At 36.0% G+C, this 16,703-nt stretch overlaps 1 protein-coding gene across 2 annotated transcripts; it reads left to right on the top strand.

Moving 5' to 3' along the window:
- Nucleotides 1-6,195: 6,195 nt before the first annotated feature.
- LOC135200851 (troponin C, isotype gamma-like) lies at nt 6,196-16,196 on the top strand. Of its 2 annotated transcripts, XM_064229558.1 has the most exons (6): nt 6,199-6,351; nt 9,659-9,686; nt 13,619-13,762; nt 14,642-14,761; nt 15,394-15,525; nt 16,074-16,196. In XM_064229558.1, the coding sequence occupies exons 1-6, from the start codon at nt 6,349-6,351 to the stop codon at nt 16,097-16,099; spliced, it is 453 nt and encodes a 150-aa protein (XP_064085628.1). In that variant the 5' UTR covers nt 6,199-6,348; the 3' UTR covers nt 16,100-16,196. The 2 variants fall into 2 exon arrangements, with proteins under 2 accessions (XP_064085636.1, XP_064085628.1); XM_064229566.1 differs by lacking the exon at nt 9,659-9,686 and having other exon boundaries at nt 6,196-6,351.
- The last annotated feature ends 507 nt before the right edge of the window (nt 16,197-16,703 follow it).

The raw sequence follows: 16,703 nt of genomic DNA, 5'->3' as shown, positions 1-16,703 counted from the left end.
CGTATATGTATATATATATATATATATATATATATATATATATATATATATATATATATATATATATATACATTCCCGTTGCGTAAGTATGTGTGACTGCAGGTGCGTATTATATTTGCGTATAGTGCGTTTTTTTTTTCTCAGTAAATTAATATTTAGACAACTTACACAAAACTTTCTCTCTCTCTCTCTCTCTTCTCTCTCTCTCTCTCTCTCTCTCTCTCTCCCACATACAGACACACACATACGCACACACACACTCACACACATACACACACACACACACACACACACACACATATATATAATATATATATATATATATATATATATATATATATGTATATATGCAAGTATATGTGTTTGTCTGTGCGTTCATCAATGTATCCTGAAAGGTACAATTGCGTCAAACACTTCTCCCTACGTCTTTACAAATCGTTGCAAAACTCTCTCGAGAGTAACAGCATTTCCCGGTAAGGAAACTCAACATACACTTTGCGCCATATTGGCCTCCTCGGGCGATGCACGACAAAAAGATGCCCAAAGTCAAACCACCCGAAAGAGCTATAATAATATAGCTTACGGGGGGGAAACTTTCCACCTATAATATGGCTGTGGATAAGGTTTACGGAGCACCTTGGTGCACCTTGATATTCTTAAGCTCATCTTCATCTTTTCCTTTTTTACTTCTTTTTTTGTGGGGGGGATAGACATCATCGCAAATTAGTTCTCTCCTAGTTTCTTATCTGTTTCCGCTTCTCCTTTTATTTCTTGCTCTTGTTTTTCCAACCTTGTTTTTGGTTATTTATCTTCTGATTTATTTTTCTCCTTTGTCATTTCTTATTCTCTTCTACGAGACCTCAGCCTAATCGAACTCCCTCTCCTCATCTTTCTCTTTCGCCCTCTTCCTCCACTCTTTCCCCTCCGTTTCTTCGCATTCTGCTTATTATTACAGTCCTTCATTGCTTCTTCACCGAGACCTCTCTCTCTCTCTCTCTCTCTCTCTCTCTCTCTCTCTCGTCATTTCTGATGACACTGACAACCTTGAAAACGGAACAGATGTTGTTTTGGTGGAGCCGTTCGCAACGTCCTGATATAATATATCGTCCCTTAATACTCGTGTGGTTCAGTCCGCACGAATGCAACTATTTTTCAATTCCTTGGCGCCCTTATATGTGTATTTTTTATTATTATTTTCACTTCCCTTTTTTGCACCTCCCAGTCAGTGTCTTTTGATCATATTTTAAAACATTGTTCGAGAAGTGTCAGTATTTTTTTTTTTTTTTTTTTTTTTTTTTTGAGAACGAGTCTTTGTCACGAGGCTTTGCGGTAAATTTACAGCTGATTTCGAAGATTTGAATAACTCTCTCTCTCTCTCTCTCTCTCAATAATGTATACATATGTATGTATAACTGAATCACGAAATTTTGGAACGTGATAAATCCATAAATAAAGGTATAGGCCACGAAGGAAAAATAAACAACGGAGTTTCTACAAGATCTTTCGACTCGACGTCCTTTACTCAGCAGTTTTGTCTCCTAAGTAAAGGACGTTGAGTCGAAAGATCTTGCAGAAACTCCGTTGTTTATTTTTCCTTCTTGGCTTATACATTTATTTATACATATGTATGTGTATATATATGCATATATATTACACGTAGGTATGTATTCTAAGAGAGGCCAACTTAATATCATAGAGAGGCGAAATGGAACTAAAGCAAATCTGTTTTGTTTTAGAAAGCCAAGACTTCCTTAAGAGTCTCCCATTTGCTGTGTAATATTGCCACCCTAGCTGGAAGTTAATTGTATGCAATCTCTCTTTCTATTTTAATTATTGTCATTTTAAAATTTATTTTACTCCTATTCTCAATATTATTACTGTCGTGACCATTATAAGAATATAATACTTTTGACATTTCAGCAACTGCTGCAAGCTGTCTTTTTTATTTTAATTATTAGCATTTTAAAATTTACTTTACTCCTATTCTCAACATTACTACTGCCGTTACCATTATTAAGGATATAATATTTTTTTTATAATTCAGGAACTGCGTGGATATAGCCGGTCTATCATTTTTTTATCATGTTAGTTCGTGTATCAAGATTAAGTGTGTTATTGTATTTATTTATATGCCATGTATATGGCCTTATTATTATTATTATTATTATTATTATTATTATTATTATTATTATTATTATTATTATTACAGTGACGCAATAGTGACTGAGTGTGTTATTGTATTTACTTATATTCAATGTATATGGCCTTGAGCTGAAATAAAATCTATTATTATCATTATTATTATTATTATTATCATTATTATTATTATTATTATTATTATTATTATTGTTATATTATTATTATTATATTATATTATTATTATTACACAGTAATTGCAGTAACTATGGAATTTTTTTTATTTCTTCAAGTACTGCATCATTCATTCTTCAGCTACTAAGCTACTTCAGTCCCAGTAATGGGATAGATCCTAATGATGCAACAACTAACTGACCTTAATAATAATAATAATAATAATTAATAATTAATAATAATAATAATAATAATAATAATAATATTAATAATAATATGTTTGCCTCTTTCAGAAGCGAATTATATTCAGAGCTCTACAAAGAAGTATAACTTTATGATCGGTGAAAGTGGTTGAATACCCATGAGGATGTTATCTTGACCCAAGGAACAGGATTTTAATAGATTTTTTTGTTTTTTTTTTTTTTTGCTTATTTCCAAAGGGAAAGACAACGTATGTTTGTATGGAATAAGGATACCCACATTCTCCAGAAACACAGGGTAGCTGCTGGAACAGTTCTCTGTTAATAATCATCTAAGAAACATTATAATATATATATATATATATATATATATATATATATATATGTATATATATATATATGATATATATATATATATATATATATATATATATATATATATATATATATATATATGAAATAAAAGAAGCCCATAAAAACGGCAAAATATAGAGAGGAAATACTATATTTCAGAGACTGCTGTCTCTCTTTTCAGCAATCTCTGAGATATAGTATTTCCTCTCTATATTTTGCCGTTTTTAAGGGCTTCTTTTATTAGATGGACTGCTGTTGTAAAAGAACATTTTTACTAGTATATATATTATATATATTATATATATATGACTGGTAAAAATGTTCTTTTACAACAGCAGTCCATCTAATAAAAGAAGCCCTTAAAAACGGCAAAATATAGAGAGGAAATACTATATCTCAGAGATTGCTGAAAAGAGAGACAGCAGTCTCTGAAATATAGTATTTCCTCTCTATATTTTGCCGTTTTTATGGGCTTCTTTTATTTCATATATATATATATATATATATATATATATATATATATATATATATATGCATATATATATATATATATATATATATATATATATCTATTGTATATATATATATTACATATATATATATATAGTATATATATAGATATATATTATATAAAATGTTTCTTAGATGATTATTAACAGAGAACTGTTCCAGCAGCTACCCTGTGTTTCTGGAGAATGTGGGTATCCTTATTCCATACAAACATACGTTGTCTTTCCCTTTGGAAATAAGCAAAAAAAAAAAAAAAAATCTATTAAAATCCTGTTCCTTGGGTCAAGATAACATCCTCATGGGTATTCAACCACTTTCACCGATCATAAAGTTATACTTCTTTGTAGAGCTCTGAATATAATTCGCTTCTGAAAGAGGCAAACATATTATTATTAATATTATTATTATTATTATTATTATTATTATTATTATTATTATTATTATTATTATTATTATTATTAAGGTCAGTTAGTTGTTGCATCATATATATATATATATATATATATATATATATATATATATATATATATATATATATATATATATATATATATATATATTCTTTTTTCAAATGTTCTCCCAGGCAAAAGTAAATCATTTTTCGTTTTCTGAAATGAAAAATATTGTGTCGACTTTGTCTGTCCGTCCGCACTATATTCTGTCCTCACTTTTTTTTCTGTCCGCTCTCAGATCTCAAAAGATTACTGAGGCTAGAGGGCTGCAAACTGGTAAGTTGGTCATCCACCCTCCAATCATCAAACTCATTGTTATATAAAATAGATAGAGGAAGTAAAAGATGTAGTAGATTTGACAAGACTGGCTTTATGCATAACTTACCGAATAATAATAATAACTATCAAAATAGCTGTGGTCTCCATGAATATTCAAATCATAACAGCATCAGAAAATGTACGATTGTAATCACATCATCATCAACAACAACAAAAACAACAACGAAGACAAAGAGGATTCAGAATATACAAATAAGCACTTGACAGTCATTGCTCTAACCTTCCTGTAGGTTGAAAATGCTCCCGATCGTCAGAGATGGCACCCTGAATTCCAACTGTTTTACTTATTCTATGAGACCCACAACTTTCTGGTGCCGATACAGAGCTCTCGAAGATTTATGCAAAGCCTTTCGAATCAGTTAGCGAGTTTTATCTCTCTCGTGTGTAGGGGTGAGAGCTTCAAGGTTTTAGTTAGAAGTTCGAGCTGTCTCAAAAATACAGCAGATTCCAGTAAATTATTTAAGTCGATGACTGAGTATTATAATCCCACGTTTGGAGATGCGAATGTGTATGTGTGTACATATATGTATAATTGGCATTCGTAGAAATGAAGAGCAGGGAATTCTCTCAGAGGATATTTGCATTCCAAGTCATGGCAAATGAGGACCAACTATCTTCAGTTGATACAATGGAAATGTATTACTTTTAGTTATGTGAAGGTCCGGAGGTTAAGAGAACACGTATTGCATGAAGAAAATATATATATATATATATATATATATATATATATATATATATATATATATATATATATATATATATATATATATATATATATATATATATATATATATATATATATATATATATATACAAACACACATATACATACGCATGTGTGTATACATATACCTCCCCTCGCGAAATACAGAAGTCTTCATTTTTTTCTCACTCCTAAACAAGACCTATCTCATTATTATGCAGAATGATTGACATGTGGCCCCCTCTTTTCAAGATATATCCATCTGTCTATTTACTATCATTTTTTTCTTTTTTTTTTCTTTGACCTTCTGGCTCGTGTCCAATCTGGCATAACGCCGACGATAACGCTTTGGAGACTTCCTGTGTATGTAATTTTGCCAAATAGAGCAGAGGAGCAGATGGAGGGTGTCATAAGGAGAGAGAGAGAGAGAGAGAGAGAGAGAGAGAGAGAGAGAGAGAGAGAGACAAGTGAGAAGAGAGGAGTTGAAACTAATTTTGCGAACATTCAGTTTCAGCAAGAGTCTATTTCTGGGCACCTAGTGTACAAGCGTAAGTTCCTAATGAAAACAGTAGGAATTAGAGAGAGAGAGAGAGAGTAGAGAGAGTAAGAAGTGAGAGAGAGAGAGAGCGAGAGAGAGAGAGAGAGAGAGAGAGAGAGAGAGAGAGAGAGAGATTTACGGGCGCCGTGACTAAGATGAAATATGCTATATAGGGAGTTTCTCGTGAGGCACTATATTCTAATATGCTACCTGTGTGTATGTGAGCGTTGAGACATCGGCAGCTGTAAAGTCGCCCGAATTATATCATTAGATTGTATGATAGCTCTTATTAGTCTTATATATATATATATATATAATATATATATATAATATATATATTCATACATACGCACACACACACATATATATAATGTGTGTGTATGTATGAGTGTATGCATATATGTATGCTAAGGGTGAACATGTACTACTTCAAAGGTCAGGAAAACAGGAATCACTTAGCGAAAGACTTTTAGAGTCTAATGAGGTTAAAGGTCCGTTTGAGGTCTCTTTCTCCCAACCCCGGGCCAACATCTTATCCCTATTCTCATTTTCTTACCTTTACAGTCATTCGCGCGGTGCCGCCGTCAGCGTTGGCGGAACAACCCCCCCAACCCCACCCCACCCCACCCACAACCTCCTCCCTCACCTCCCCACCCAGCAGCTTATGAGTGGCTGAAGAGAACGCCCCCGCCCATCAAAACCAAAAAATCACGAGGCGATGGTACCGCCTGATCAAAACGTTCGTTATAACGAGAGGCGCCCGTTGCAACCCGCTGTAAACGAGAGGGCGCGCCCTCATAAAAAGGACCCGCCTGACGGCGGCTGATCCACTGGTTCAGTGGCTCTCAGACCCAGTCTTTCTCCCATAGCTCCTGGTTCTCGACCCCTTCTTCCTCTCCTCAGAAACAGCGCCCTATACGTGGCTCTGGACGTAGTACAGCCATGGTGAGATATTACTCGAGATTTCGATTCGACGAGATACTTTGTGGACGTTTGAATTCGCGGTCATAGTTCGACTAGCTTTTGTTGTGTGTAACAGATGAGCTTTGAAGTCTGTCTGTCTATTTTTTGGAAACAGTCTGTATTTATTTAATTTTTTAAAGTATTTTTTGTGCTTCGGACTGATCACTGAAATGTCGAAAATTGAGCTGTGCAGTTTGTGTCCCAGAATGGAATTTTTGGATTTTATCTCCCGGACTAAGTTCTGGCCTCCGTGTTCCAGATTTAGGATGGAATCCAATGCGAAAAATATACTTGATGGCCTAAACCTGAGTTCGATATTTTGAAAACATTTGTGACTTATGACACGACTTTTCCAGAACCCCAGTCATTGGGTTTCAATTGAGCTCATAGAACCCCCTTGAAATTTGCAGTGTGTGTTCCAAGGAGTACTTTTGCATAATCTTTTGAAGTAGTTGCTTGATAAATTCAGATTTAGCGACGGCAGCGAATTCTCCTCTTAATGATGTATAATGGATAGTTCAGAGACTGTGAAAACATCTTGTATTGCACTGCATTTTAGGAATCAACAATCTAAAAGCTCCACTCACTACGAAAGGTACCAAGGTATCCCAATTGCAACATCGAGATCCTTGAAGTGAACTTTCAAAGTTGACAAGATAAACTTATTAGTTTCGTCCCTTTTTACTTTTCAAATGCACACGTATACTCTCATACATGGGTGCATGTACCACATACTGAAACAGAGACTCAGAATTAAATGAGCTTCTGCAAGCACCAGGCAATGCCTACACTTTCCAGCATGCGACTGAATGAGATGTCTTTTGAACATCAGTGCCAATCAAAAGTGTGCTTCGAAATGAGAGCCAGGAATTTGCATAGTTAACGACACTTAACCGGAATCAAATCGTTGTGAATGTTGGCGAAGTTTCTGAGTCTCTGGCCAAACTGAGAATTTGACTGCGAGATCAAACCGAGCCTTGACTGGGTGTTAAAATTTCGACTATGAACACTAAGTTGACTGAGCAACGGGTTTTCGTCTGATCAGTGGGACTCCGACAGAGCTGAATAGGAAAACCGCTTACTGCATTTTCACATAACCGTTGAATGTGAACTGAATATGAACTGAATTCTAACGGAACCTGGGACCAGGACACAGCTGAGATTCAGTCTAGTGAAACAGTGGCTGCTACACAATTTTTTTCAGACGATTTCTATAAAATTCCGCACGAGGCCCTAAAGGAGTGCGTGAAATTCTGACTGGGCTCAAATTAAAAGACGAAATATTAGACTTGAATTGAAATATTAGGTCATTCCAGGAACTGAAAAGTATTAAAGTGAGATGTACTGCCGTTGACTAAACGACTGACTTGCTGACTTTATGAATGAAAATTTAACAACGACAAAAAAATCCCAAATGACTTTTCATTATCGCGGTAAATATGAGCCGAGGAATTTCATCAGTGAACTTCAACCAAAAAGGCGAAATTTTTATTGTGACCTCTGGTTGATCATCAAGACTCGAAATTCTATCTTTCGAGATTTCACTGAAAATTGTGACTTAGTTGAGAAATGAAATCTGGAATTTCTTCACTGAACTTCTTCTGACTAGTGGAATCTGGAATTTTACCACTGAGGATCAACTGAAAGTTGGAATATCAAATGTGAGCTTTAGCAAAAAGTTGAATCTGGAATTTCATCACCGATCTTCTTCTGACCAGTGGAATCTGGAATTTTACCACTGAGGATCAACTGAAAGTTGGAATATCAAATGTGAGTTCTAGCAAAAAGTTGGAATCTGGAGTTTCATCACCGATCTTCTTCTGACAAGTGAAATCTGGAATTCTATCACTGAGACTCAGCTGAAAGTTGGAATATCCCCTGTAATCTCTGGCAAAAAGTTGGAATCTGGAATTTCATCAATGAGCTTCTTCTGACAAGTGAAATCTGGAATTCTATCATTGAGACTCAGCTGAAAGTTGGAATATCCCCTGTGATCTCTGGCAAAATGTTGGAATCTGGAATTTCATCAATGAGCTTCTTCTGACAAGTGAAATCTGGAATTCTATCAGTGAGACTCAACTGAAGGTTGGAATATCCACTGTGAGCTCTAGCAAGTTGGAATCTGAAATTCTATCACTGGACCTTCAATGAAAAACGGAATTGCGTGTAGAGTCTCGTTGGATACTGGGACATAGTTTTCCTTCGGTGAAATTCTACAGGAGACAGAGACGTAGACAGTTCTTGATAAACGTTGATATCTGAAAGACTGAATCTTCTTCCATACTAGGGTTAGACTGAAGACCAGATTACCTACAACACCAAAGCGCTCTGGATTGTTACACAGTGCAAAGATGACTTTAATACGATCGCAGAAAGGGAGAAAATGCTAGTGTTGATGGTTGGAGTCCTATGGGAGAGAGAGAGAGAGAGAGAGAGAGAATGCACGAAGACGACAAAATGAAAAAGAATGGTGTAACTGACACCATATTCTCCGTTTTGATGCTTTCCTGCTTTTATTCTCTCTCTCTCTCTCTCTCTCTCTCTCTCTCTCTCTCTCTCTCTCTTCATTCTTTTTATCATTGCTAGTAAATAAGATATATGAAAGAATCACGGACGACTCGACCATTGGAATAATCTATTTTATATACGCATCTATTACTTCTGTCCAATTAATTTCCTGATGTTATCGGTTACGAGTGTCAATGAAACAATATTGTATTTAAGCAATTATTAGTTCAGTTTGGTATATTTCTCCATGTATATCATAAACCCATTTCAGTTTATTAACCTCCTGTGACAAAGATAAGCACACTCCATCAGGTATGTTTGAAAAGGGACACAAGCTCAGCATTAAAGTACGTTTGCTCTAACTCTGTACACTAGCCCAGCCCCTTTGATGCTAAGTTGCCATACGCTTCGAGGATAACACGCAGTGTTGACAAGTAAGGCTACAAGCTTATGTAGTAGTTATCATTACTCAGTGATTCCTCCGAACGTCTGGCAACGATGGGATAGAAACCACGCCTCCTAGATGCCATAGTTGCCAGCTGTCTCCTAACTTGAAATTTGAAATAAGGTCAATAAGCCAATATCTTGTAACTTTGGTAACATTAACATCATATAAACTTCATTTGCATTCTATCTAAAACAAAAAAAAATACGCAATGCAGGGCTGGCTTTCTCTTCTCATTCGATATCATGCATAAGTAGATCGCCATTTCAGGCACAAACGAAACTCTCTTTCAGAAACGACTAAGCATCAAAGCCTCTCGTTTTTCTTATGTTTCAGGATACGCTCGACAAATCCCAGATTGACAGTACGTATGACCTCTCCTCCTGTATTCTCTAGATAGGCCTCTGTTGGCCCTGTACTGAGATCTAATTTTTCTGTCTCTCTCCTTCTCTTTTTCCCTCTCTCTCTCTATCTCTATCTATCTCTTCTCCAAATTAATCAAAAGCCAAAGGAAACCACGACCACTTGAAACTCGTCCTTTTCCTGTTCCTCCTCATTTTATTTTGTCTGTCGAAGGGGCTGAGTCCGCCCTCCCCCCGCCCACCCCCCCCCCCACAGAGGTATCCCATGAAAAAATGGTAATTCCTCTGACCAACAGATGAGACTCTCCCTCTCTGCATCGCTATCATTTTTATTGTGATCTCCGGGGATGGTTCTATGACTCTGCAAAGCTAAAAACAGCTGGCGGCGACTTCACAATAAAACCGATAACGAGGCTGACAGCATGATGTCTCGCTCCAGCGCGATAGCACCGTAAGCAGTTTATCTGCGCTGTGGAGGCCAAACCATTTTTGTTATATATATATATATATATATATATATATATATATATATATATATATATATATATATATGTCTAGTTCTTTTTCTTATTTTTGCATAGTGTATTTGACTCGGAATTCTCGGCTCCCAAAGCGTCAGTAATCTGAGATACTTCGCTGGGTGGCGTGAATGGAGAATGAAGTGTTAGATGATTCCAGATGGGGAAGAGGTTGACGTAACATTATGCTCCTTTAAACTCTGGGTTCCTAACCTTTTGATGACTCCAGAACCCCCAATGAATTGCCCAGTATGGTTCCATACCCCCTTTGCTTAAGTCCACTTAAATCCAATCTGTTAACAATGTAACTTAATATACTTAGTTTATTGCATACTTTAGGTATGAATAGCTAGGAACGGAACGTACGCATTTTATAGTTTTATATAGCTATTTATTTACAAAATGCCCCCATGTATACATTGACACATTAAAATGAAATATACACAAATAGCCAGGGTTCAAGTTCCCATGTGGTTCCCATACCCCAGGGGTACGGATACCCACTGTTAAGAACCCCTGCCTTAAACAGTGTAACTATGATTCGTACGAAAGTCCAGCTTTCCAAACCAGTTCTTTCTCGTTAAGTCTTTTCAGTAACTCCACCACATTTAAAGAGTCAAATTAAAAACCATATTTTTTCTATCTATAAATCAAACCATTCATTTAGAGAAGAAACATACTCTTCATTCTTGTAAATGATGCTAAATAAACTTTCATTAATTAAGTGGGTTTTGACGTTTACGAAATTTAGGCAAATTTGATAGCAGCTGATCTCTGTCATACTTATAGCTATAGTAGATTCACATCAACTGTGCATGTGATGTCTAGGCCAGTCCCTTACGACGCTCCTGATTGGCTGATGATAAGCCAGTCACAGGGCTGGAAACTCTCAGTCTCTCGATAGAGTTCATAAAGGCAGGATGTATATTCCACCTCTCAAAAGAGGTGGAGCATTCATCCTGCCTATGTGAACTCTCGAGAGAGACTGAGAGATTCCATCCCTGCGATTGGTTTATCAACAGTCAATCAGGAGCGTCGTAAGGGACGGGCCTATACATCACATGCACGGTTGATGTGAATCTGCTATATTCCCATAGTTTCATTTCTGAGGGAAACCCTCTGGCTTTAACTGGCACGAGAAGTGCAACCCTTCCTAGGATCGACTTTTGCCGTAGGCAATTCACTCCTTAGTTTATGTAAATGAGTCTCACACCTTCAGGGAACTCTGTTCTTTCGCTGAGTAGTCTGCCCCGTCATTTTTAAGTAGTTCAGCCTTTTCATTGAGTGGTTCTAGTAATCGTCCCTTCCCTGAGCTCTGCTTCAGAAACATTCTGTTACTTCATGTAGTTCAGCCTCGTTCAATAGTAGTCCATTTACTGCTTGAGCCTTCAAGTAGTAGTTCACTATCTTGTTTACGTATACCTGTTCACTGTTCAGTCCTCTCAACGATGTAGCCCAATAGTACTATGAAATCTATTTATCACACCACCACTGTTTTATGCTGCTTGCTCCGTTCTCAAAATGGGTCAACCCTTTGTAGCCATTAACTTATTAATGTTTCGATCCTACTCTTAGCTGGTTCGATCTCACCTTAGGTACCTCAGTCCCTACTATTTCTGGTGGTTCGATCTCAGCCTCGAGTCTTCTTCTGGTAGTTCAGAATCGTAGCTCATTCACGATTATAGCCAAAACCTACATTTTAAATTTCATCTCAGGCATTCCATTCAACTCGTCCTCTAGTACATCAGACGGTTCGAACTTTGCAACGCTCCTTTTCACGGTTCAAACCTTACCTCAAGTGGTTCGTCGATCCCCGCCTTGGGCAGTCTAGCTGATCACTTAGTCTAGTGTCTCCTTCCCTGGGTCAACTCCTCTCCTGCCTCGAGTAGTCCACTCCTGAACAACTTAGCTCTGGCAATCTGTATCTACCTTTGCCAACTTTTTAGAATATTAGTAGTTTCAGGTTTGATGTGAAGAGTATATTTTTTCCCCTAACTAAATTACAACATAAAAATAGGGATACGGTACTCCTAAAATGATGAATTAACAACATAACCATTAACAGTCAATTGCGAATCCAGTGCTATTTTCTTTAGGGTCAGAGAATGCGCTGTTATTCCGAAGAAAAGTTGGAGAAGATGGTATGTATGTATACATATACATACATACATAAACATACATACATATATATATATATATATATATATATATATATATATATATATATATATATATATATATATTCTCTTCGTCTGTAGGAATACAAGAATAGAGGACGTTGTTTATATCTCCTCTCCATGCTGAATATGTATATATATATATAATATATATATATATATATATATAATATACTATATATATATATATATATATATTATTAATTTAATTATAAATTTTACATATATATAATGTATAATTATATATAATCATATATATATATGATATATAATAAAATTTAAATATATATATATATATATATATATATTGTTATATCTATATATATATATATAATTTATGTATATTATATTAAAACATACGCGTCCAAGACACAATATAATCTTCAGAAGCTGAAACAGTGTGAATACAAAAAAATGAGCATCGTAACATTAACGAAGATAATCAGAGCCTTGAGATAAATTTTTTTATATGGCAAAGTAATCCCTAAGTTATGATTATGTTCTTTAAGGTAATATATGACTTAAATATCGAGTAGTTCTTTTTCCATGCAACGAACAATTGAAGGTTTTTAAAGATTGTAATTTCTTAATATATAAACAATCGTGTATGTTAAAGTCTCACGAATATTTTCATCTTTAATTTCATTTTTTTCGATTTCACGATACTTCTCAGAATGAGCTAAAATTTCACCGGATCATTCTTGCTATTTGTTGAAGAAATTCAAGCATTTCTGCGTGAGAAAACAGGCAACAAAATACTAAATTGCCTTTTAGTCTAATTTCTTGAAAGTAAAATGTCTAAAGTAACATAAGGCACGAGATTCATGTCCGCTTACGTACCCCTTAATTCGTTGCGTCTGAAAGTACGAATCAAATATTCGTCCATTAAAAGAGCCTATTTATTTTTTCCTTTTCAGAGGCAATTTCTTAGAAGTCTTCCAAAACAGGTTTGAAAATAGGACGCGATTTATTTTCCCTTGCGCACCCCTTAATTCGTTGCGTCTGAACGTACGAATCAATTATTCGTCCATTAAAAGAACCTTTGTGAAAATAGGACGTGATTCATGTCCCGTCACGTACCCCATAATTTATCGCTTCTGAACGTACGAATCAGATCTTCGTCCAATCAAAGCAAAAAAATTTTCTTATCCATTGACTGGGAGTTTCTGAGAAACTTTCCAAAAAACAGGTATACATATCTCTATTCGTAATCGTCTCTTCTTCCCTACCTCCGACTAGCCCTGCGGAAGGCCTTCGACTCCTTCGACATGGAGAAGCAGGGCTTCATCACCACGGAGACAGTCAAGACGATCCTCAGGATGATGGGCGTCAAGATCTCCGAGGCGAATCTTGCTGAAGTCATCGCCGAGACAGACGAAGACGGTGAGTGGCGGGTCAGGGAATGAGTTCAAATGAGCGGTCAAAGGTAACCCATACGTAGACAAAAAAATCGCCAGTTTTTCATTCGTTCTTTGTCGCCTGTTAGCATCTTCCTGACTAACTTTGCGATAAGTGAAAAAAAAATTAGGCAGTTTTTCATTCGTTCTTCGTCATCTGTTGGCATTGTCCTAACTATCTTTGCGATACTTAAACAAAAATCGTCAGTTTTTCATACGTGCTTTGTCATCTGTCAGCATCTTCCTAACTAACTTTGCAATAAGTGAAAAAAATCGTAAGTTTTTCATTCGTTTTGTCATCTGTTAGCAGCTTCGTAAGTAACTTTGTGATACATAAAAAAAATCCCCAGTTTTTCATTTATTCTTCGTCATCTCTTAGTATCTTCCTAACTAACTTTGCGATACGTAAAAAATATTCATCAGTTTTTCATTCGTTCTTCGTCATCTGTTAGCATCTTCCTAACGAACTTAGCAATAAGAAAACGAAAACAATTAAAAATTCGTTCAATCACTGTAACACGAGCGAATTTGGATTAACCTTCGTCTCGGGTCTTACACGATATTCGACAATTAAATTGTCTTTTTACTTCTTTAATTATAGTTTTTTTGTAAATTCAACCAGACATGATTCTTTTGCAATTACAGCCATAATACTTATTCACACTTCAATCTGCTCTAATCAGATGTTTCGTAGCACAACAAAGAATCGAGCAAACTAATTATTCACACTTTCCTCCCACAAAATTTATTTTGATGAGAAGTTTCATTGTCCCACGACCATTTATTTATATACATACATAATCCATTCATCAGATGCTTCCAGTTCAAGATGGTTTTCAGCATATTCTCTTCTTCTTTTTTGCAGGTTCCGGTCAACTGGAATTCGAGGAGTTCGTCTCATTGGCAGCCAAGTTCCTCATTGAGGAAGATGAAGAATCCCTGAAGGCTGAGCTCAAAGAGGCATTCCGTATTTATGATAAGGAAGGTGAGAGAGAGAGAGAGAGAGAGAGAGAGAGAGAGAGAGAGAGAGCCTGCTATCAGAATAAGAATTAGATAGATTACCAGCTTCAATATGCCAACAGAGATTAGCCAAATTGACAGATTATGAGTTCACTTGTAGCCAATCCTCAGTTCAGAGCCATGATAGTTGGAGCCTTGGCGTAACTTCGAAGAGGACTCTCGTAGTGCAAAATATTGGGCTTAAAGTTTATTGGCATTTATAGTAACTTCCGAGATGCAACTCGTGGTGCAAAATATTTGGCTTTTAAAGTTTATTGGCACCTTACAGTAAATTCCGAGATGCAACTCGTGGTACAAAATATTGGGCTTAAAGTTTATTGGTACTTCATAGTAACTTCCGAGATTCAACTCGCGGTGCAAAATATTGGGCTTTTAAAGTTTATTGGCACCTTACAGAAAATTCCGAGATGCAACTCGTGGTACAAAATATCGGGCTTAAAGTTTATTGGTACCTTATAGTAACTTCTGAGATGCAACTCGTGGTGCAAAATATTGGGGTTTTTAAGCCTTGTGGTGCCATGGAGTAACTTCCGAGAGGCAACTCTGGGCACCGCGTACAGACCAGATAGGCCTAACCTGTTTCCTTGCTGTCTGCAGGCAACGGCTTCATCACCACCGACGTCTTGAAGGAGATTCTGTCCGAGATCGACAACAAACTGACCCCCGCTGATCTCGACGGCATCATTGAGGAAGTCGATGAGGACGGTTCCGGAACTCTCGACTTCGACGGTAAGGGATCCGGGGATACCTGAGTAGGATCCAAATAGGATCCGTTGTGGATCCGTCCTCATACCCTTCTGGGAATTGTTATAGATTAAGGATGTGTAATGTTGCTGTGTTATACTGTCTTGTCGAATTATATTGAGATGACAGATATTACTGCAAATTTTGCTTGTATGTATATATGCATGTATGTATGTAGTATGTATGTTGATGTATGTATGCTATAGTATGTTATATATCTATATATATATCATTATATATACTACCTATATATATATTATTATATATATGTATATATATATTATATATCTATCTATATATATATATTTATATATATATATATATATATATATATATGTCCATATATATTTGTATTTTATGTATGCATACACACACACACACACACACACACACACCACATATATATATATCTATATATATATATATATATATATTCTCTTAAATTCGAAATCAAACCTTTGAATGTTAAGAATCATTTAAAAATCCTTTGCATCTTTCTCGAATCAACTACTTTCTTTTCTTTTTTTTTCCAGAATTCATGGAGATGATGACCGGTTAATCAACCCAGTTACCGCCAAGGTCTTTCCATTCCTGCTACTCTCTCTCTCTCTCTCTCTCTCTCTCTCTCTCTCTCTCTCTCTCTCTCTCTCTCTCTCTTAATATTCTTCCATACTGTCTAGATTATGTACCTAGATTTCAGAAGATTCAAAAGTCTATTTTCTTTTGCCTCTGAATCTGTCCATCTACTCTCTCTCTCTCTCTCTCTCTCTCTCTCTCTCTCTCTCTTTTGCTCTGTTTGTCTGTGCTGTCCAGCATCTTTAACTAGAAACAATTTTTTTTTCTGAGAAAGAGTAAAGGAACCTCTCTCTCGATTTTCCTCATCATTCGAACCAGTGAGCATCTTCCACTAGTTTTTCTCTCTCCTTCTTCTTCTTCTTTTTCTTCTTCTTCTTCTTCGTCCCTCCTTCTCCTCCTCCTGTATTTTTCATAATAGTTTCTTCTTCAATTTCAAGATGACATGTTTCTCATGTTTTTTTTTCTTCTGCAAAATAAATCAAATAAATTTAACCTTCTTGTTAAGATTCCATTTATACTATTTTGATTCCTGCGCTACGTTTTCTTCTCTCTCTCTCTCTCTCTCTCTCTCTCTCTCTCTCTCTCTC

This window comes from Macrobrachium nipponense, chromosome 23 (genome assembly GCF_015104395.2).
Source record: "Macrobrachium nipponense isolate FS-2020 chromosome 23, ASM1510439v2, whole genome shotgun sequence".
NCBI lineage: Eukaryota > Metazoa > Arthropoda > Malacostraca > Decapoda > Palaemonidae > Macrobrachium > Macrobrachium nipponense.
This window is presented reverse-complemented; position numbering and strand designations above follow the sequence as displayed.